The 22,705-nt window shown below is 39.2% G+C and overlaps 1 protein-coding gene across 5 annotated transcripts in view; it reads right to left on the bottom strand.

Annotated features, from left to right (window-relative positions):
* The window catches only part of pou2f2b (POU class 2 homeobox 2b), a 44,422-nt gene continuing 21,717 nt past the window's right edge, over positions 1-22,705 (bottom strand). The window contains exons 1-17 of one of the 5 annotated variants that reach the window (XM_065261122.1): positions 21,716-21,870; positions 17,698-17,763; positions 17,557-17,591; positions 17,356-17,415; positions 16,547-16,657; positions 16,110-16,373; positions 15,876-15,981; positions 12,143-12,234; positions 11,534-11,662; positions 11,310-11,451; positions 10,966-11,114; positions 8,078-8,269; positions 7,645-7,693; positions 7,418-7,556; positions 7,205-7,267; positions 6,652-6,725; positions 1-4,628 (exon numbers count right to left, since the gene is read on the bottom strand). In XM_065261122.1, coding sequence (XP_065117194.1) covers positions 4,318-4,628; positions 6,652-6,725; positions 7,205-7,267; positions 7,418-7,556; positions 7,645-7,693; positions 8,078-8,269; positions 10,966-11,114; positions 11,310-11,451; positions 11,534-11,662; positions 12,143-12,234; positions 15,876-15,981; positions 16,110-16,373; positions 16,547-16,657; positions 17,356-17,415; positions 17,557-17,591; positions 17,698-17,763; positions 21,716-21,764 — 2,031 coding nt within the window. In that variant the 5' untranslated portion in view covers positions 21,765-21,870 and the 3' untranslated portion in view covers positions 1-4,317. Of the gene's footprint in view, positions 4,629-6,651; positions 6,726-7,204; positions 7,268-7,417; positions 7,557-7,644; positions 7,694-8,077; positions 8,270-10,965; positions 11,115-11,309; positions 11,452-11,533; positions 11,663-12,142; positions 12,235-15,875; positions 15,982-16,109; positions 16,374-16,546; positions 16,658-17,355; positions 17,416-17,556; positions 17,592-17,697; positions 17,764-21,715; positions 21,871-22,705 lie in introns of those variants that run through there. The other 4 variants (XM_065261121.2, XM_065261124.1, XM_065261123.2 and 1 more) reach the window with 4 other exon arrangements.

Raw genomic sequence — 22,705 nt, 5'->3', positions numbered from 1 at the left:
TTTATTCAGATGAGTGAAACACACTTTCAGTTACAAAAATGACTTTAAATGAACAACACTGTACAATGAACAAGCAAGTTATTTGTCAACTATTTTTTGGTTTCAGAGATAATTACACCGAAAGGCTAACCATAGGGAGGAAAAGAGAGAGAGAGAGACAGTAGAAAAGGAAGAAGAAACTGTTCAACCCAGGAACAATTTAAACTGGAAAGTAAAGAAAACCAATAAAAAGGGTAAAAACGTGACAACACACATTAAAATAGACACCCACATTCATCCACACTACCAAAATAACTGCATTTGTCAACTAGGAGTCCAGTGTTAGAGTGTGTAACATGCATACATGAACATATGTACACACAGACAATGATGCACGCACATGTGGTGAGCAGGGAACGTAAATCACCATCACTGACCAAAAAAAAAAACAAATCTTTAAGATCATTATAATCATCATCATCATGACACTTCCCCCATATAATGGATAATTCAAAATATACATTTAATCATCATCATCATCATCATCATTATCATTGTATGTGTTGAGGTTATACTTCACCAGAAACTGGGTTGCTAGGTGACCAGGGAACGAGACAAAAAATAGGTGAGGATGTTAGTGTAGCTCTTTGGTTTAACTAGAAGTGTTTAAGTTCTTTGCTATTTATATATATATATATATATAAAAAACTTTTAAACACCTTTGGACTGAAGCTTTTCACGTTTATCTATACAGAGAAAGCAGGGTAAGAAAAAAAGAGTAAGCAAGGTATCTAACCTGCACTTCTCTTAACCTGGTCAGACTTTGCTCGTTGTTGTCTTTATGAGGAATGTTCTTTAATACCGTATTAGAGTCATATGTAGCAAATCCATCATAAACAGAAGTATCTGAGCATATTTTCAGAAAGTGTGTGTGTGTCGTGTTCGGTCTCAGAATGGGGTGTTGCTTTGGTATCATGCTCTGGGGATTCACACCATTAAGAGACTCCACACTTTAAATACACACTCCCTTACACTACAGTCATTGCTTGCATAACAACAGTTTTTCATTTTGAGATCCAATATAAAGGTGAACTAGACAGCGAGAGAAAGTTAAAGCAAGATTCAACATATCTGCTGCATTTTAAGACATAAAATTTGTCACCTAGCAACAACAGTCACCCCTTCCTCTAAGTCACCTGTCTGATTTATACAGTATATACATACACAATACAGGTACATATATATGCGTGTGTGTGTGTGTCACATCTTGCCCTGTGTTTGGTGACTGGAAAAGCATTCCCAGCGGCTGGTGCAGGGCCGAGAAAGTGAACAGACCAGAGCGTTTTTGTTCATTACTGGCGTTTGTGAGCGCGTTCATCCGATTCCTAAGCTCTGGCCAATCAGAACGCTTCTTTCGGATGCAGCCCGCCTTTCGGTTTAAAGCATTCATCGATTTGGTTTGTCATTGAGGAACGTGAGGTATACGAGGAACTATCTCTCTTTCACACCCTCTACCCAAGAGACGAAACGACAGACACAAAAAAATCAACGCAGAACAGAAATAGGAAAAAGAGGAGAGGTGAGGCAGAGAGGAAGATGGAGATACATTTCTGCTATCATACAATACATATATTTTGCTGTATCCTCTCCCCCCTCCCACGCTACGGAACCCCCTTTCACCCGAATACCTCCATCTTTTCTCTCCTAAAGTTTTTGGTTTTGTAGCTGTTTAAAGCTTTCAGGTCAAGGCTAACGGCAGCACTGCGCGCAACATCATCACAAGCGTGGTAGCCGTCACGACAGTAACCATAGCAACGCAATGAGTAACATCATCTTTGGTGAGACTATGTGGAGATACAATGCGGGTTCCTAAAGACAGGTGAGCTGTCTGGGCAAGATCTACAATAGTGATTATAATCTCACCGTGGCAGTGCATGCTCGAACTTTTGAAGGTTACTGTAGTGAACGAACGCTACCACAAGACTTTGAAACGCAGTGCTGCTTTTTCCCCTGATAGGTTACCCCTCCACAGTCCAGTACAGCTACGGGGTTGAGAAGACGAGCGCCGTCGACCCCTGTGCTGTTGCGGTCGGTCGATTAGGACCGACGGTTGCATTTGTCGATGGATTTGGTTTGAAAGGTTGCCTTGGCAAAGGAAGTTTACATTGTAATACAATCTGGTGCCTCAAACACACCCACTACAAAACAGCATTTGTAATATATTAAATAATAAATATAAAAAATTAAGAAACTCCAGCAAGAGGAGAATAAATAAAGAAATAAAACGGGGGAGGAAGAAGACACAAAAACCCAAAAGAGAGATAGTGTGAATTTTTGGTCTAAGTAAATATCGACATTTTTTTCATCTTTTCACAAAGTTTATCTTCCATACATTAGCAATAAGTAAGCATTATAACATAGATCATTTACTACAAAATCTATAGAAGCACTAACCGACCCATTCTGACTATACGGTGACGTAGAGAACTGAGTTCATGTTAACCATCCCTCGTTCCTGCTACAGATTATAGCACAATATAAATACAACTGTACGGTCGTGGATGAGAATATGTAAATTGCAGAGCATCTGATATTTGGTTCTCTTTAAAGCTTGCTTACTGTATATGAGACTTTGGTTTCTTTGGATGCACTCGAGCGTGTGTTTATCCTGGTTAACTATCTGCTGTACTGAATGTTCACAGTATTGTTTCAACCACCTGATTAGAGTCTCTAACACAACTAGATAGGAACGAGTAGGGAACGTAAAAATGAGATTTCGGCAATACAGGAATACCTTTTTCTCAAATGAAAGCACGCAAATGAAGAATTACAGCATCAACACGCACTGCATCGAAAAACCCCACGACAAAGGACAGACGGAACAAAAGACCAAAAAAATAACAACCCTTCCAACCCCCAAACAAACCCTAAACATCTATATCAGATGAGTTCAGTGAGGTCATCAAAGTTCCCGCCACCCAGGACCAGGAAGAGTTTGAATGACGGGAGGCAGAGGTGGAATCTCAATTCTATCCATCGATCCCTTGCTACAAGGTTCTGGGTGACCTCGGTCCAGAAATGCATGAAGGGACGTTGTTTGTTACTGTACGGCGACACCTGTTACTCTCCGTTTATATTTGGTTTGGTTGGTTTTTGGTTTTCCGTTCTGGGATAGTGGAAGTTTGACTGGGTGTCATTTTTGGCTTGTAAAAAAGCAGAGAGGACTGGCGTCTTCTTCACAGAGCCATCTCCCATGTGTCTATAAGTGGGAGTGGCCATGGTTTGAGCACCTGATCGCTCCCTGCATCGTGTGAAAAATGAACTGATCATGTGTATGAATGAATCGCTTTGGTATTCAAACGGGAGCAGGTGAGGAATGGATGACTAATGGGATGAGCATTATTGAGACAGACATGAGCGTATTTACACTTAACTAGAGATATGAATACTCTTACTGAGAAAGAGAGCCACATCCATGTCACAGGATTAAACACCATGTACTCTACTTACTAATATGACATGAAATGATGATGATGATGATGATGACCATGAAAACATACCATAAAAATAGAAAACCTGCTATGTTCTTTAAATATGAGGCTAGAAAAAGGAAGAATTGGAGAATCTAGACAAGATGAAACCACGAAAGCATGGCTCAGATGTAGTCAAAACTAATGCTGAAAATAATAAACTTGTATTAACATGACAGACAACATGATTTCATGGCAGATGATAAATTCGGAAATGGTTGGATCGTGTCACTGGATCTGGTCCTGGACGGTTGGCTATTTACAGGTCCTTTGGATAAAGCTTTTCCATCCGTATTTTTGGTGTTTGTTTTTGGCATTTGAGATTTTGGTATGCTTGTATTTTTTGTCATAGTGAGTCTCTTAAAGTTTCATTGGACTTTTTGGTATTCAGTATTCGGCATGTCAGCTTCAAAGAGTTGAAGTTTATTCTTTGTTATTGTTGTACAACACAGTAGAAGTTTGTTTTTGGTGCAGGCAGATTCCAAGGATCACTTTGTCCCCTTCACACTGCGCTGTTTCTTCAAATAGTTCTTTGTTTTCTTATTAGTTTTGTATTTGGCTGCGTCCTGCTAAGCCTTGTGGTGTTTTTTTGGTTTCGTAGTTCCTCCTCTTCCTTTCTCCGTCAATTCTGTCTCTCCATCTCTCCCCTCTTGTACTCGGTGTATTTTTGGCATCAGTAGAGTGGGAGAGAGGAAGAAAGAGAGTGTAAAAGAGAAATGGGAAGAAGGAGGTCAAAAAGATGCTTTGGTTAACAGGTGAAGTTTCACCTTCTCCTCCTTTTCCTCCTGTGATTGGCCAACGGGTAATGTCACTCAATTTTAGACCCTCCCATCGAGTGTGGGCTGTGGACCAAATCGCTGGAAGAGCAGGAAGAGGTGGGGCTTGAGCAAGGGGAAAGACTCATGCCGCCTGTAAATGGGAATGATGTTTTGGCTGCTTGAGCCATAGCTGAACCGCCCAATCCCATTCCGGTGCCTGTTGCCATGGGCAACAAAGAGGTGTGGTTAAGGAAAAGGGAAGAGGGGAGACCTGCTCCTTGAGCCCCAGAACCACCCATTAAAACCTTGCTGCTGCCTTCAAGACTGGAAATGGGCAGCTGGCCACCACTGGCTGCTAGTGCTGTTGAAGACAGATAGGTCACAAATAGTTTACTTGTACAGTATTCACTTATACAGTATTATTCTCAACATTAACTAAAATAGCATGCATCGTGATTGGCTAGTATTATGTGAAATTACAGATGTTAGATGAAGGAGAATAAAAGTTTTAGCAAAGGTAGGACAACATAAACACTCGATCAGAAGTCACACATGAGGTGGCAGATGTCAATCAAACAGGACTACTCAACTTTGGAAAGCTTAGGGACCACAAAGCAGAATCCCATTTGCCCCAATGACCGCACTATTTATTCAGATCAGTTAAAGGAAAACACCAGTTTTTCAGTATTTTACTATGTTCTGACCTCAACGTAGACAAATTAATACATACCTATCTTAGTACATTGTGTTGTGAAGGTGTTAGCATTTAGCCTAGCCCCATTCATTCCATAGGATCCAAACAGGGATGAATTAAGAAGCCACCAAACACTTCCATGTTTTCCCTATTTAAAGAGTAAGTACGGTGGCACAAAATAAAACATGGCGATTTTTTTAAGCAGATAAAAGAGGAGAATTATATTGTATGGCAGAAGATCACTTAGTTTGCAGCACTTCGACTTCTGGGGCAGTAATATTGACGGAAGTTTGAGCGAGAGGGGGAGTAGTCAGGAGTGATGATGTTACTGCGCGCCGAGGTCAAAGTGCTCCTCCGCCATACAATATAGTTCTCATTTTTTATCTGCTTTAAAAATCACCACGTTTTATTTTGTGCCACCAAACTTACTCGTATAACAACTCATGTAACAGTTTATAAATAGGGAAGACATGGGAGTGTTTGGTGGCTTCTAAATTCATCCCTGTTTGGATCCTATGGAATGAATGGGGCTAGGCTAAATGCCAACACATTCATGACGCACAGTAAAATGATTAAGGCCAATTAAGTGCACGCATTGTGCAGGCATTGAATAAAGATAGGGATGTATTAATTTGTCTAAGTTGAGGTAAGAACATAGTAAAATACTGAAAAACAGTGGTGTTTTCCTGTAAGATTAATGAGACGAAAGTCTGACTATAAACTCTATCACTTAAAGTTGACTAAAAAAAAAAACTTATGAGGTGAGACATATTGAAATGTCAGAAATTTAAAAATTTGTATACCTGTGAATGCACATCAACTGTATACCATGTTGTGCAAATGGTGCATTAAAGTCCCCCTGGGTTGTTCGTATTGAGTTGTTTTTATGATATCAGGTGCGCTCAAGTCACCTTTGTCAACGCAAGATGACCTCTATTTAATGAACTTTCACGAAAATACAGCAAGGTTTGTTCATTCTGCTTACAGAAATATAAAGAACAAAGAACGTGCTTCAGATGTGTTTTGCTTTTTATGTTTTTAATTCATTCATGGAGCCACTGTAAACTCTAATGTCATTTATTAACTGTTATATATTACAATGCTATCATATTTCGTACAGACCAGTGGCAGTTCTAGGGAGGGGCCAGCGGGGGCACAACAAGCTTGGACCCCCTTGTGGCCCCCCTAAATGTGGGGTGTGAAATTATTTTTACAATTTTTTTGCAATTGGTGCTTTTTACATCCGTAATTAGACAGTGTCATAAACATGGTATTTGGCCTGTTAATGCCTTTAGTGCAGAAAATGATATGACAAGAATAAAGTCTAAAAGTAACTGTACAACTGCCCCCCCCCAGTTGAAATGGTCTAGATCCGCCACTGGTACAGACTGCTTATTTTGCTATAAACATAAAGCCTTACAACTGCCAACTACAGCATTGCTATTGGTTCCGCCATGTTTCTCAAGGACATGCCCTCTCAACCCGTAAACGAGGGGCTAAAAGGTGCAATGTGGGACTTTTAGTTCATAAATACGATCTATCCAACATGACTTGTACAAACGACATGATGTGATATTGCCTGGCAACCGTAAATAACCTACAATTACACTGTGTTTAAATGGGGTGCGTGTTGAGTAGCTCTGTTTGACATTAATACATCTTTCTCAGTCTCGTTCCCTGTCTCACAAACCTTGGATAGTAGCAAGTGGGTTGTTTGCAAGATAAGCTTGATTCATTCCTGTGTTAATACCCCTCACCGCATTCCTGATTCACATATGACCACCCCGGAAAACATATAGACATCATATAGAAAAGCAGAAGGGAAGAAAAGGGGGAAAGGGAAAGAGAGGAAGCATTAGGAAGCATAGTTAAGGGTTAGCAAGAAGAACAAATCTTTTCAGAATAAACATTGCAATGCAATTGCATAAAAGCAGAACTCAAAGACACATCAGTCTCTGTATTAATGTACTTAAATGCATTTCTTAGATTCTAACATTGATTTAAACAGTTGACGTTGTCTTAAGTGAATGTAAACAAGTGGTACAGAAGGATAAGATTTGTTTATATGAATTGTGTAAATACCATCGTATATTATTACGTGAAATTAAATTATCTAAATTAATCTATAAACACACTTATGATATAATTTCTCCCAACTCTTGATAAACCGTGTTTGTGTGTGTGTAAGTTTATATTGGTGTGTGTGTGTGTGTGAGCACACAGCCTCTGCTGGCTGTATTCACCTCAAAGCCGCAGCAAAATCAGTGATGTAGTTAGAAACGTCGCCGTTCTTTTTATGCCAAGAACTGCGGATGACAAAATCACACACATAAAAATACATCTGCACACACACACACACAAGCACTGCAGCGTAAGTGACATTTGCTGAGCCATAAAGATGATGACTGTGACTACTATTGAGGGTTTCCGTGCATGGACGAGAGCGTGAAACTCACCCTGCGTTTAGACTTAGTGTGCTGTGACTCGGAGGGGCAGGGCTGGTGTCACTGCGGGGAGGCGGGGTCACCGGAGATGGGGCGGAGCTTAAGGAAGGTCCACTTGGGGTCAGAGGGCAAACTGATGACATGGTGGTCACTGACAAAAGGTAGATCAAACGTTGAGTATTTGTTATTATTTAGTAAAGTGTTTATGTGATAAACAGCTGTCCAGGTGTGCACAATACCTGCTGTACTGAGACTGGTCACTGTCTGGGATGGACCTTGACTGACCATCTGTAAAGAAAATGCAAGGAAGGACAAGAACATGATGTCACAGATCAAACAGAAAATATTCGGAAGGTGAAAAAAGAGAGGTAGGGGTCAAACACTTTGCATGGACAACATGTTAACGTTTATCAGTTTATAATTTAGGGAATACATGCAATAGGCATTCAGTATGCAAGCAATCATACCATTACTATTACAATAAACTATCTCTATGAAAGTAAAATTACAATAATTGTGCTTTAAAAATGCAACGCAATGCAGGGTGGGTGAAACCACATTCAGCATTGAATGGGAATATCAATGTCTGCTCATGCAGGAAAAGCCACTAGTGTCGTGGCATGGGGTTGTTTCAGGTGGAGGTGTGGGTCAAGGGTGCAAGCCGGGTCGTACCATGTGCGGGCTGTAGCAGGGGGGTTTGTGCGAGGTGGGCTGGGGTTGGCTGGGCAAGGGAGGGGTGGCACTGGAGGGGTTAATACGTTTCTCTTTCTGTCGACGGTTGCAGAACCAGACGCGGATCACCTCCTTCTCCATGTTGAGCTTCTCTGCGATGAGCAGGATCTCCTCTGAGGTAGGCTTCTGGTTCTGAGTGCAGAAAACACACCAAATTTCAGTACAAGTTTCGATTAAGATTGATTGAGAACATTATTTATTTTTATTATTGCAGTAGTCACCGCCATTACCACTAAAACTCTCAATACCAGTTATGTGTAGATTTTTAGCGCCATATAGCAGTGAGACTGTGAATTGCAAACAAATGTCTACAGCTCACCCCTGCCTTTCGAAACGCATAGGGAAGCTACGGTAGCCGCCACAGGACAAACATGTCATTTTCTGAGACAACGTAGTAACAAAACCCAATCTGTAGAACAGTTTCAATTTAGGGCTACTGTAAAACCAGCGGTTTATGTAGATAAAAATGGCTCAAAACAATAAAGTTATTATGTATCTTCAGGTCTGGCGCTACCACTTTTAGCATAGCTTAGCACAATCCATTGAATCTGATTAGACCATTAGTAGGGCTGGGAAAAAAATCGATTTGATTTTAAAATCGAGTTGGCAGGTCAAATCGATTCATATTTAAAAAAATCGATTTTTTTAGATTTTTTTTCTCCCCCTCTGCAGTATAGAGCAGTACATACAGTGTTTCCCAAACATAGGCTCTACTGGGCATTCCGCCCAGGTAAAATGGACCCGCCCAGGGAAAAAAATCACTTTACGAATTTCCGTATTTTCTGAACTCGACTGGATGACCCGTGTTTTGTTGAGAGAGCCCGTGAAGATGCACGCGTCATAAACTCATTATCCAGCGCATCATAAACTCATCATCCAGCGCGGCAAACTGGATCAACTGCAGCACATACTGAGGTAACTGAGCAACCAGGGAACTACACTGCGACCAAAATGGTCGCATATGCTTATGTGCATATGTGTTTATAGCATCCAAGTTGGCTTCATTTTGCGTGCAAGCACGTTGTGTCTCTCCCGTTGAGTGTCCGTTCACGTGCTCTTCGTTTCTCAATGAATTGGGTGCGACGCGAAGCAAGCTCAGTGTCACATTGTATCCTTTATGTTTCTGAACTTGAGCAGAGTTTTACCATTAGAGGTCTTTCTTCCCTGAGAGGACCCGTACGGTTCCGGGTTTATATTAGAAATGGTCAGTCTGGTCCGGGTCGGTCCTAGTTTATTACTTTGAGTCCCAAGTATGATTAATATTGTGTGTAAAACCCGATTCGACCGGAGAACTGCCGTGAGCGCTACCTAAAGCTCGAGTGAAGTTTCAGCGTGCCTCCGGTTTCTATGGTGATGACAACTGGCTCTTGTTGCGCCCACGCGCTGCATTTTCTTTAATCCATTTTTTTATAATCTAATCTATACTATTAATAGACCATATCTTTTCTAAAATCTAAAAAGTTTGCACAGAGATTGTAGCAAAAAGCAGTGCTAATGTCAAGCCCATTGCACTGAACGAGCAAAGCTAAAGCTGACTCAGGATATAAAAAAACGCTAAGCTGTAATGTAAAGTCTGTCATCAGGACAGCAAGTAAACTTTTAAATCTGAAATAATGAGTGGATTAAGCTTTTTTAATCGGCAAAAGAGAAATAGAAAGCAGAAGCAGTAAAAGTGCCTATCTCTAGAAATTATTACCATTATAACATCAGTCACATTTATAATCTATAGACCTGCACTGTCTTTTAATATACTGTACATAGTATTGTATATATTGAGTTTGATAAAAGGGGTCGTCAAATTGCTTCATATACCAGTGCAAAAACAGAAAGTGTTTTCGTGGTGCTTTGACAAACAGTGTCAGCTTTGTTCATGACAAAGAAAGTTTGGGGTGGTTAGATTAATGAACTATAATGTGAAATTAATATTAATGTTCAATAATTCAAAGTATTGTGTTGTGTCACACATTATTAGTTCTGTGTCACATGTATAGTAGACCATTTTTTTGTCGGTGGATTATAATGATTGCCCTTTTCACCAGCTACCACCACAAGTAAATTTCAGATCTGTGGGAAACACTGACATACATTTTGCATTCGCCAATCTTCATTCCTTCCCAATTTTTTGTTGATGCATTTTAATTAAATATAATAAATATATATTTTAAAAATATATACAGTTTGCAATTATTTTGTTTTAAATGGGGTCGGGGAAAAAAATCGATTCGAATCGTAAATCGAGTTTTTTATAAAAAAATCTCAGATTTTTTTATGGGGACGAATCGCCCAGCCCTAACCATTAGCATCGCTCTAAAAAATAACCAAAGAGTTTTGATATTTTTCCTTTATAAACTTGACTCTTCTGTGGTTACATCGTGTACTAAGACCGACGGAAAATTAAAAGCTTCGAATTTCTAGGCAGATATGTCTAGGAACTATACTCTTAAACTGGCGTAATGATCAGTGACTTTGTAACATGGCTGCAGCAGGCGTAGTGATATTACGCAGCAGCCGAAAATAGTCTCCTTGGTTACTTTCAATGGCAGGGGACTATTTTCTGGGCAGTGTGTAATATCACTACGCCTGCTGCAGCAGAAGAGTCAAGTTTTAAATAGGAAAAGTATTGAATCGCTATTTTTTTGGCCGATGCTAATGGTCTAATCAGATTCAATGGATTGTGCTAAGCTATGCTAAAACTGGTAACGCCAGACCCAGATATCAGCTGAATGGATTCCAAAACAGTAAGAATCAAAATTTTAACTCTAGGGAAGCTGGAAAATGAGCATATTTTCCAAAAAATTTGAATGTCCCTTTAAGACACGTTTTCTGACCGTGATGAAGCTGCGTTCCAGAGCGACGCGGACGTTGGTCTCAATGCTGGTGCGTTTCTTCCTGCGCCGTCCTGGAATGCCGTCATAGCCGAGAGAGGGAGAACAGAGAGCGCTGGGACTTGGCAGGGTACTGTCCATTGACATTGTCTCTGTGCAAACAAGTAAGAAAAGCCTTAAAATCACACCCCCTGCCCATGATACTTCATCTTTATAATCATATAATTCATATTCAGTCTTTGTGACTGTTCAAGCTTATGCTATTAGTGTATGCACAGGAAATGATACTGTAAGCTTTGGGTTTGATCAGAAGCTGTAAAATTCAATCAGTTGTTAGTGATGTTTACCTGCATCATTGAGCCACTTCTCCAGCAAGGGTTTGAGTTTGCACATGTTCTTGAAGCTGAGATTAAGTGCCTCAAATCGGGAGATTGTGGTCTGACTGAAATCATTCCCGTAAAGCTTTCCCATGGCCAGTCCCACATCACCCTATAAGGAAAATAATGTAACAAATAGTTAGAAAGTTAGAAAAAAACAATGGTTAAGTGTGTGTGTTCACGTGTTTGTGTACCTGTGTAAAGCCCAACTTGATTCTTCTCTGTTTGAATGTGCGGGCAAATTGCTCCAGTTCCTCCAGGTCACTTGGCTCCTCAGAATGTGAGGTCACTGGAGTTACCGTGTTCTCCCCAACCTTTTCTCTCTGCAAAACCAAAGCCACACAAATCCAACATGAGTGCCTATCATCAGATTTAAAGGTGACAAAGAATGAATAAAAATATGATGTTAAATTGTTCTTTGATATCTACATAGAACTATCTATGCTTTGGTAAATAAATCAGTGATCACCCACTTTAAAACATTTTTGAGTGACAGTGTTTTTTCAAACCTTTACAATGATGTACCCTTATAAACCTTAATTTGCCTTGACTCACAAATTATGCTAATATGGAATATATTATAACTATGTGAATATGAACAAAATTATCCTAATGTGAAAATACAACACTTCGGGATCTTGCTGGAAGTAGGAGGTCATCAGGGTACTTTTCGCCTACTGTTTTTCAAATCCTATAAAAACAGACATACTTCTCGCCCGACCTACTGCTTTGTATTGGATGCCGTATTATATTGGTTTGAATGTTAATCTAGTCTAAAACAGAGCATACTTATGATGCTGTACCTGTGCTTGAAGACCAAGTCTGGGCGGAGCGGCCAGCAGGCTTCCTTGGTTTTGCTGAGGTAGTGGAATTAGATTTGGTGTTGATAGCAGCCCTGAAACATACATATACAACCTTTAGATTATAACTATCAACATAAAAAGCAGGTCTGCCATTAAAGGGATAGTTTACCCAACTATGAGAATTCTTTTCATCATTTACTCACTCTCATGTTGCTACAAACCTGTATAGACCACTTTCGTGTTTGCAAACAGAGATGACGTTTTTTTATGGGCGGAGCCAAACTGGTTGCAGAAAGTGATATGCCCGCAGTAGCGGTGTGAAGTGTTTTAGCATTAAACTGTGATTGTTATGGATCCGGTTTTCTGTTGAAGTCTGTTTCCTCTCATTTTTCTCTTTAGTGCAATGTTTCTCATACCGTTTTAATCACATTACGTTTATTTTTTAGATAAATAAAAAGTTTAAATAGCTTGGCTACTGATATGCATGTATGTAATGTATACATATTGTTCTTTTTTGCTAAATAAATTATTTTTACAGTCTGAATCGCTAAAGTACATATAAAGCAATACTATAATGTATTCTATAACGATTATTAAATATTTCATAATTTTCCTGTTTTCTATTACTTCTTCCTTATATTTATAGCCTATGTGTTTGTTCTAAAACTATTATAAAAGTATTATGTTTACACACAAATTAAAAAGGCCTGTTTATATAAATAACACTTTACATCGTGTGTGTGTGTGTGTGGGCTATATTTATATATTTATTAAGTATGTAAACATAATAATTTTAGAACAAACAGGAATAAGACATAAGCTAAGATATAAGTAAATAAAAAGAAATAATAGAAAACGAAAAAAAAATCAAATAATTGACATAACGTGATAAAACGCTATAAGGAACACATAGAGGGAACAGACTTCGACTGAACACCGGACATCTTCTCTACTTATTTTCTATGCTAATTATTAATAGATTTTTAGATATTTCATCGCTCCAGTCTGTCCGTTTAAGGGCTTATTGCAAACATAAACACCTACGTTTATCTTCAAATGGTGTCGTCCACAATGGTATTCTATAAAAATCTTTTTTGGCATTCTTATTCTGACACTCAACAGCACAACAGGATATTTTCTAGTGAGTTATATTGTTCGTGTCACTCTTGTCTAATTCATTTCCACTGTTTTTCTGCAACCAAGCTTGCAGTGACGTTACTGTGACGTCTACTCGAAATTGGTCTATTAATTTCTTTGTTTCGATGAACACGAGGGAAGATATTTTGAGAAATGTTTGTAACCAAACCGTTCGTGGACCCCATTTACTTCCATAGTATTCATTTTTCCTACTATGGAAGTAAATGGGATCCACAAACGGTTTGGTTACAAACTTTTCTCAAAATATCTTCCTTTGTGTTCATTAGAACAACAACATTTATACAGGTTTGTAACAACATGGTGGTGAGTAAATGATGACAGAAGTTTCATTTTTGTGGTATCCATTTAAAGGATTACTCCATTTTCCTAAATAAAATCCTCATAATTTACTCATCCCCATGTCGTCAAAAATGTTGATGTCTTTTTTGTTCAGTCGAGAAGAAATAATTTTTTTTAAGAAACGCAATCCAGGATTTTTCTCAATTTAATAGACTTTAATGGACCCCAAAAGTTTACAGTTTAAATGCAGTTTTAGTGCAGCTTCAAAGAGCTCTAAACAATCCAAAACGAGACATAAGGGTCTTATCTAGCAAAACAATCGTCATTTTCAGAAAGAGAAATAAAATATATGTACTTCTAAACCACAACTTCTCATCTTGCACCAGATGTGTGACACGTCAGCGCGACCTCACGTAATGCGTCATCAGGTCGAAAAGTCATATATAACGTATACGAAACTACCGCTCAAGTGTATACATGTGTGGAGAAAGAGGACCGTTCAGATGTTGTTGTATGTGGAATGATACTAATTAATGTCTTTGTGTCAGTTTATTTTTTTAAATGGTCTGCAAATCTGTGTTTCAAATATGTAACGCTGACCTTTCGACATGCTTTTACAAATTACGTCATGCTGGCGCGTCAGATGGCTGGTGCAAGACGAGAAAGTATGGTATAAAAGTGAATTTTTTTACTTTTCTTGCAGAAAATAACAATTGTTTTTCTTATGCCTCATTTGGGATCGCTTAGAGCCCTTTGAAGCTGCACTGAAACTTCAATTTTAAATTGCATTGAATCTGTAAACTGTTGGGCTCCAATAATGTCTATTAAAATGAGAAAGATCCTGGAATGTTTTCCTCAAAAAACTTCTCGAATGTTCTTCTCGAATGAACAAAGAAAGACATCAACATTTTGGATGACATGGGGGTTAGTAAATTATCAGGATTTTTTTTAAGGAAGTGGAGTAATCCTTAAACCACATTGTAACTGTGGGTTCACACCAGCCGTGCTTGAGGCATCAAATTCATGTCTACCACGTCTATTTTGCCGCTTGCACATTTTGAGTTTACTCGCTTCATTCACACATGAAATTCTAGTCATCGAGACATTCACGTGGAAATTCGCGTCATGGGAGGGGCTTCTGCGACTTCGCTCGCTTCCTGTAATCACGTCACTACTAGAGCAAGCTACTGATTGGTTAACACGGCGCCTTTTTCTGCCAAAGTTCACATTTTCAACTCACGCGTTTCCTACGGCAACGCTCAATCCGTGCCATTTGCGCGAACTAGATGCACGAATGAGGCAGAATCGCAACTACCGTGCCGCGCTAAACGTCTCATTCGGGCCGCGATAGCTCCAGACGAGCGTAAACCCCTCTTCATATTGACTTATACTGCGTATACACCAACCACTTTTCAGGCGTCAAGATCACGTCATTCGCGCGTTAAGGGCGAAGTAGATGCGCGGAAAAAGCAAGCATTTGACGCGCGTCAGAGGCTAAATCCGCTTCTTGTGGGAGGGGCAAGTGCTATGCGCTATGTCTGTTTGCAGGATGGCTGATGTTGATTGTGCATTTATCGAGAGAGTTACCGGTTTGTATTTAGTCACCTTACTATAGGGGGAAAATAAATGGCGCGGGTCGATAAACTTCACGTGACTCAAAAGTAAAACGTCTTTGTCTGTGACTGCTCATGGACAATATCAAGCCTTCATGCTGAATGAGCGAGCAGCAAGCAGGCTCCTGATTGGTTAACGCGGCGTGAAAATCCGCCAAAGTTCAAATTTTTCAACCGCAAATTCGTGTCAAACGCAAAATGCACAAAAAGCACCATTCGCGTGTACCACGCCATTTGCTCAATTCGTGTTATTCTCACGAACTACACGCGCGAATTAGGCGTAATTGCGTCTACCACGCCGCGCCAAACGCCTCATCCGCGCCGCAAGACCTCCAGACTCGCATCAATGCGCCTTCACATTGACTTAACATTGAAATCACTCACGCTTGCCGCCTCTACCGCGGTTGGTGTAAACGCAGCATAAAAATCACTTGCGCTTGACGTCTCTACCGCAGCTGGTGTGAACGCAGCATAAGAGTCACTTGACAGCCTTAGTAGCGTTGCCCACAATAAAATCTCCTAAATCTAAATGAACATATTTTTGCATAATATTCCACTATGGGGTATCCTTTTAAAAAATTATTTTGTAGCTTGTGTGTGGGACACCTGTCTATAATGCACCATGGACATGGTGTAACCAAAGTTTCATAACAGTTTCATAAGACGCGTCATTAGAAAGTCACCTTGCTGCCCTTGTTGTGTTTGTGGTAATAGAAACTGAGCAGGTGAAGGCAGAGTGTGTCCTGGAACAAGAACCAACTGCTGAAGCTGCAACAGCTGCTGAATGTCCTGAAAGACAGAGATGTTTTCAGTTTTAAGAATGACTATTTCTTCAATACTATACTGCATGTGCTCCTAGTATCATTTCAGTTTCATCGCCCCTCTCTCACAGGTCTCAGCATCATGATTGGCTGTACCTGGGCAGTGAGCTGGATTGGCTGAGATAGGGAGAGTTGGTGAGGAGGGGGCGGGACAGGGGCGGCGTTTTGTTCTTGTGTGCTCTGCGATTGGCCGTGTGACTGCGATTGAGCTGCCTGCTGATTGGCCTGCTGCTGTGCGGCCTGCTGCTGTGCTTGCTGTTGATTGGCCGCGTGGGCTGCATGTGACTGCTGCACAGCTGCGGCGAGTAGCTGCGCCTGCTGTAAGAGCAGCTGCTGTTGTGCAGGCAAGAGTGCAGTCAACTAGAGAACAGAGAGAGACAGAATGACAGACACAGAGAGGTAAATGTGGCGAAAAGAAGAAGCGAATGAAAGAATGCACATTTAAAGCAAGCAAGCTGATGCAGGGACTGCAGTCGACACGCAAAAGCACACACAAATGATTATATGAAGTTGTAGTTGAATGCTTGTCTTACTCCTGCCAGCTGGCCGCCCGCTAACATCAGCTGTGTGTGGGAAAGGGCCGTCTGAGCGGATGTAGTTTGTACAGGAGCTGGAGACATTTCACCACAATCCTCCACTTTAGCCTGAGACACAGAGAAACGCCACATTTATGAGCTATGTGAGAAAAAGTGAGGATGATCATATCAAGAAGCACTTCCTGCTGAAAAGAGTAATCTCCAGCATCACACTGCGAAAATTGATATCTTGCTTAGTATTTTATATCTTGTTTTCATCAACATGACCTTAGAAATAAAGGCATGTTTTCTTAAAATATATATCCGAATAAAATGAGTTTGTGTTTTAAACAAGAATAAAATCTGAAAGTGTGGTATGAGAAACAAAACTGAATTAAGTACTTAAGGTTTAACTTGATAATTTTGTATTTTTACAGGACAATTATACAAAATAAATAAGAAAAAAATTATGTAATTGAACTTGTCTTAATATGTAAAACATTCTTGATCAAAGAAGTTAATGGGGTGGTTTCCCGGACATGGATTATCTTAAACCAGGACTAGGCCTTAGTTTAATTAAAAAATATAACTAGTTTTAACAAACATGCCTTCCTAAAAACATTACTTGTGTGCATTTTGAGGCAAAACAAAGGGCACTGATGTATTTTAAGATATTTCAGTGCAAGTTGTTTTCAGTTTGGACAACTCTTACATTTATTTTAGTTTAGGACTTGTCTAATCCCTGTCCGGGAAACCGCCCCTATAAGATGTAAACCACTTAGTAACAGATCAGACGCTTCAAATACATTTACAATATGTTTAAATACCTTGGTGGCATTGCTCAGTGTAGGGGAAAGGGAGTAGGGATTGATTTTCATAGACTGAACCTGTTGAAGAGAAATGTCCAGATTACAGTCTAGATTAAAGATAACACCTTTGCCTGCCACAAATGTCACAATGTAAAATAACTTGGTAATAAATTATAGACTAAGAAACATTTAGCCTTTGTGTATTTGTCTTTTACTTACCTGATTATTAGAATCTGAGCCATTTCTCTCTGAGTCTGAGAGACAAAAACAGAGATAGAAAAGTTAATGTCATTCAGGGGCCAATAATACATAAAATCCTCTTAATAACAGTTTTAAGACTATAACACAGCTGCAGTTCACCTGTGCTCTCCATCGGAGAGTCTGCTGCTGGATTCTCAACCTCTACTGGTTTTGACATTCTGATATCTGTGAAAGCGAAAGAGAGATATAGTGATTATCTGTTTCTACAGGCTGATTTGTTTCATCTTACACTTTCCAAAGCACAACAAATAAAACTGTATTGATAGATGACCTTAATATTTTTAAATATGTGTTTATCTTTTTCTATCCTTGTTCGTATTTCAGATGCCTGCGCACATATCAAAAACACTGGCACACAAACTATATTAAAGGAAGTATATATTTTTTTTAAACATGTGGGATCTGTGTGTGATCAATCAAACTAATAGTTTGTCATCATAGATGCGTCACTTATTTAACTGAAGCCAACCTCGTGGGGCGTCCCCAAAGAGCCCCTCAGCGGAGAGAGAAAAACAAAAACTACTTGTGTGTGAAATGTATTACGGCTTTATACAGTTTTTATTAATATTGTTTAGATTTAGCTTTAGATTTTAGAGTTTCATAAAATGTTATACATTCTGGTACACATTAAATAAAAAAATTAACTAAATAGACTTAACACAAAGCATCCATATACATACACTATGAAAAATGCAGCTTGAAGTTCAAACAACTTGGTTTCGCAAGTCAATTTAACCTACTATTTTAAGGTTGGGCTTGTGATAAGTTGACGTATCTTATAAAATCAAGTTGAAATTGTTATATCCTTTTTTAAAGTAACATAAAAATATATGTTGACAAAAATGTTGTATATTTTTTACAGTGATACAAGAGACAACTGTACAGACGTGCATAATTCTGATAAAGATAATTTTGTAGACACACACACACACAGAGAGAGAGAGAGAGAGAGAGAGAGAGAGAGAGAGAGAGAGAGAGAGAGAGAGAGAGAACACACACACTCACTTCCCTTTTGTGAAAATGCAAATAAACCCAACGACTGACTAATAATATCACCCACCTGCATATGCTGCTATCTCTCTCCTGCTCTGATCTATCTGTCTGTCCCACACCAACCCTTCATTTATTCCTTCATCAATATTTCATTTCTGGCTACTACATTAAACAATGATACTAATCGTTAATATCAAACTCCAGGGGGCAGTAGAGCATAAGTTTTCTTCACGGACATTCGAAACACATTGAAAAGCTTGGTTTACTACATTTTAAAAACCCCAGAGAAAGTTAACCAGTTTTATTAATATCAGTTGTGTAACCGATGTAAAAGCCACCAAAATGCTGCAGAATTGCCGACTTCCTCTGACACTCCAATCCAGTGTCCAGTTAAAGTGGTTAGTAAAAGGAAGTAAATAGGAAACCCCCTTTGAAATCTGCAAATGCAGAGAAAATACTTCATTCTGGGTTTCCACACAACATCTTATACTGGCATAATGATACTATAATAGTTTAGGCCGAAAATTCAGGAATATTTTCTGATTACGTAACACGACTGAATGTTGAGTGAGTTTGGATATCATCATTTGTCCCAAAACATAGCTCCATAAATGTATCAGACTGTTTATTAATGATCTTCAAATCAAAACTTTACAGCATTGATTTGAAGCCAACAGGTTTTGCATTTATGCATGGCATAAAGCAAACTAATTTGACTTTGTTGATTAATTTGATAATGAGTGTGCTTTAAAACCATTGCAACAGTATTTATTTTATTATTCATTTAGAACAGACTGTCTGTTTTATATAGAGTAAATGTACAGTTCATCATTTATATGAAGTTAATATGAAGGGTGTTTGATGGTTTGGTGTTAATGTCTCACTTCCCTCTCTGTTTCCCCTAAGGCTAGAGCAAGCACAATGTGTTAAACCAAACCTTTACAGCTATTAATACACACCACACACACACACACACACACACACAAACACACAAGTACGCACGGTAAATGTCGTGAATGCTGCTATACCATGCAATCTTAATACAGTCGCTTACACACGCAGTTTAATTTCTAAACTTACACATTAACTTCTCCATTTTATAACTTCTGTATTAATAGGATATATTAAAACCAGATCTGCGTTTCTATTTATAAACTGAAATAAATATGCTTACACGCTGCCTGCACATACTGTAAATGAGCACTAACCCCGGTTATTGTAGTGCATACTAAATGCAGTAAAACGTCTTCATTTTGAGATAGGGCAGACTTACACAAATACAGATTTCCTGTCTAATGTCTGTGTTAACCTCATAATATCCTATTTTACCACACAATGTCAGTTAGCTTGGGGTGAGTCTGCCCATGTTGTGTCAATAATCAATAATATATTTTATAGCCACTAAAGCTTAAATTAGTCAAGATAGATGACAGGAATCAGAGCGATATAAGCCTCTCTAATTAATTTCTCTTTTATTTCATCATTGTGCTCATGCAGCTCATATTTAATGCATTCATATTCTTATTAATGATGTAAGGGTTGCATGGACTACACATGGCTTGTCTGATAAATGATGAAAGGCCAAATATTTAGTGATGACTAGATGTCCAGACTAGAAAACACCTGCTGAACTGCTCGTACTTCTCAAGGTAGCATTCGTACTCAATCTACATTCACAGTCTGTCTTAGCAAACATCATATTATATTACTTCAGACATTTCTCTCAATGGTCCAGAGTGTTTCGGCATGTGTTATTTTATAGCAGTTCTTCAGTCTGGCAGGCCAAAAGTTGTCATAATGAGAACTCTTGCCTTTTGAGTGTGGAGCTGAAAGTGGCTTCACAAGGTCAAAGATGCAGCTGGTAGCTGGAGTAAAGGGGAAACCCATAAAGAAGATTGTAGTGGGTTTCCCTGAGGGTCACTCACGCTTCGTGTAGCCCGTATTTCATCACCTTTTTTATAATGGTGGTAGCAGGTCATAAAGCATTGTTTTTCTTTTAAGGTTGCATATTTATACTGTATTTAAAAAGATAAGCTTTGGTTATTTTGGTAATGTGTGTATGTAAAAATATTTTGATTCAGTTAATGCAGTGATATTACCCTCATTTTGGTGACTTTAATAAACATAATTTAAAAGAGCAGCAATTAATTTACAGTCCCAGCTTAAGTCAGATCACTAACCAGTTCATTCATTACATTGAATATTTACAATGCAATGTGGCCTAATATTTATAATTCATAATTCTCTTCCAGAGACTTTCTAGAAATAACTTCAAAATCCTTAGCATCTGAAAATGAAGTTAAGGTGGCCGAGTCAACCACATGAAGAAGTGTGGAAATCACAGGATTGAATAAGGAGATACCAAAGAACAAAATTACCAGTATGTGAAAATGAGCTTAAAATAAAGCTGACTGCTAAAAATCAAGTGATGCCCGTCGTGCAAATGGACTGGATTGGAAGTACTACCTTGAAATACTATTTTACTTCTGAGAAACTTAGATTTGGAGGAAGTTTCTCTTTCAGCAGGACAATGATCTCTAAGTCAATCAGAAGCAAAAAGGTGAATGTCCTACAATGACCCAAATCAAAGCATTCATTTTTCAATTCAAATATGATGCACTATTTGAAGTTCATAACCAATCGAAGTAATCTATAGGCCTAAAGAACAAATCCACACAAAAGGGTAAATATGGTAACATAACAGAGTAACAGCGACTACAAAAAAGAAAAAAGTACAAACGCTAAAATGCGCCAAATGTATAGATTCTGATTAGTGCAAATTGTGTGCTTTTTATTTCTTTTTTTACATTTTCTTTCTTTTTAAACATCAACATTACTGAAATAATAAAGATGACTTTGAGTTTCAACACAACAGGATTCAGTAAATTTACTAAATTTGAAGAAAAGGGTCTAAATTCAAATCAAATGTAATTCTTAAAGTTGTATTTTTTTACATTTAGAAACTTCAGCCTTCATATACATCTCTTTCATTTTCTCCATGCTGACCTTCTCGGTCTGATGAACTCAAACGCACCTGGCACACTGTCCTGCATTTCTAATGAATTCATTTTATAAACCGACGAAAGACCAACCTGGCAACCACACAGATGCTGGAGACACATACCTGGCAACCACATATGAGAATAATCCATAGATGCCACAGTCTTTGTCATGTTGAGTGATATATGTGCACTTGTTAAGTGAGGTCCTCTGCTCTGTCTTCCTCTCACGCATGCAGTCTCTTTCTCTCTTTCTCTCTCTGTTTCACTCTCAGTGGCTTCTCTTTGACTCTCAGTATGTGGCCAGAAGGAGGAACAAACTGATAATAAGTGGGAGGAACTCTCCACTCCTCCTTCTCTCCTCCCTCCGTCACCTCCTTTCTACGCTGTACCCACCCACACCTTCACCCCCTCTGTGCCTCCACTTCCTGACCCTGAGAGCAACACAGCGGCAGGTCAAAGTAAACATGGCATATTTTTACATCTTTACGGCTGTTGTTTAGATTCTGTTACAAACCCAACTCATCAGACACCCTTCTTGACGGTGAGCGGTCGACGGAGGAACGGCAGAGACAGGCGGCAGTAAAACCAAACAGAACCGTGACTGGCTTTAGGAGGAAGTAACTGAAGTAGGACGGTGGGCCGAAAAGTGGGGTCAAATGAACAGAGAGAGGATGAAAGAGGTGGGACGATGGCGACGAGGAGAGCGAGAGATAAAAGAATACCAGATCGAGTGATAGAGGTGAAAGGAGGGGGAGAGCTGGAAAGTGCTGGGGTTGCTGGAAAGAGTCGCTCACGATACCTGTGGTGACATTCACGCACTCTCTCGCGCGTGCGTGCACCCGTTTGTGCTTCGTATCTGTACTGTACATCAACACATCTGTCACAGCACAAGCCTCCAACAGAAAATACTGAACGAGGACGATTGCTCACAAGCTTTTTCCAACCTCACACATCCACACTGGAGCATGAATCACTCTGTGGGAACCCAAAACAAAGCAAAACAAGCTCTAATGATGACTGCGTATGTGTTGTGATTCAGAACTCTGTTGTGGTTGAAGCAGAATGCAGGGATTAAAGGCATTAAGGTTGTTCTTAAAATTACTTTTTTATAT

The sequence above is a fragment of the Paramisgurnus dabryanus genome, chromosome 13 (assembly GCF_030506205.2).
Source record: "Paramisgurnus dabryanus chromosome 13, PD_genome_1.1, whole genome shotgun sequence".
NCBI classification, from domain to species: domain Eukaryota; kingdom Metazoa; phylum Chordata; class Actinopteri; order Cypriniformes; family Cobitidae; genus Paramisgurnus; species Paramisgurnus dabryanus.
The sequence above is the reverse complement of the archived record's forward strand: the minus strand, read 5'-3'. Positions and strand labels throughout refer to the sequence as shown.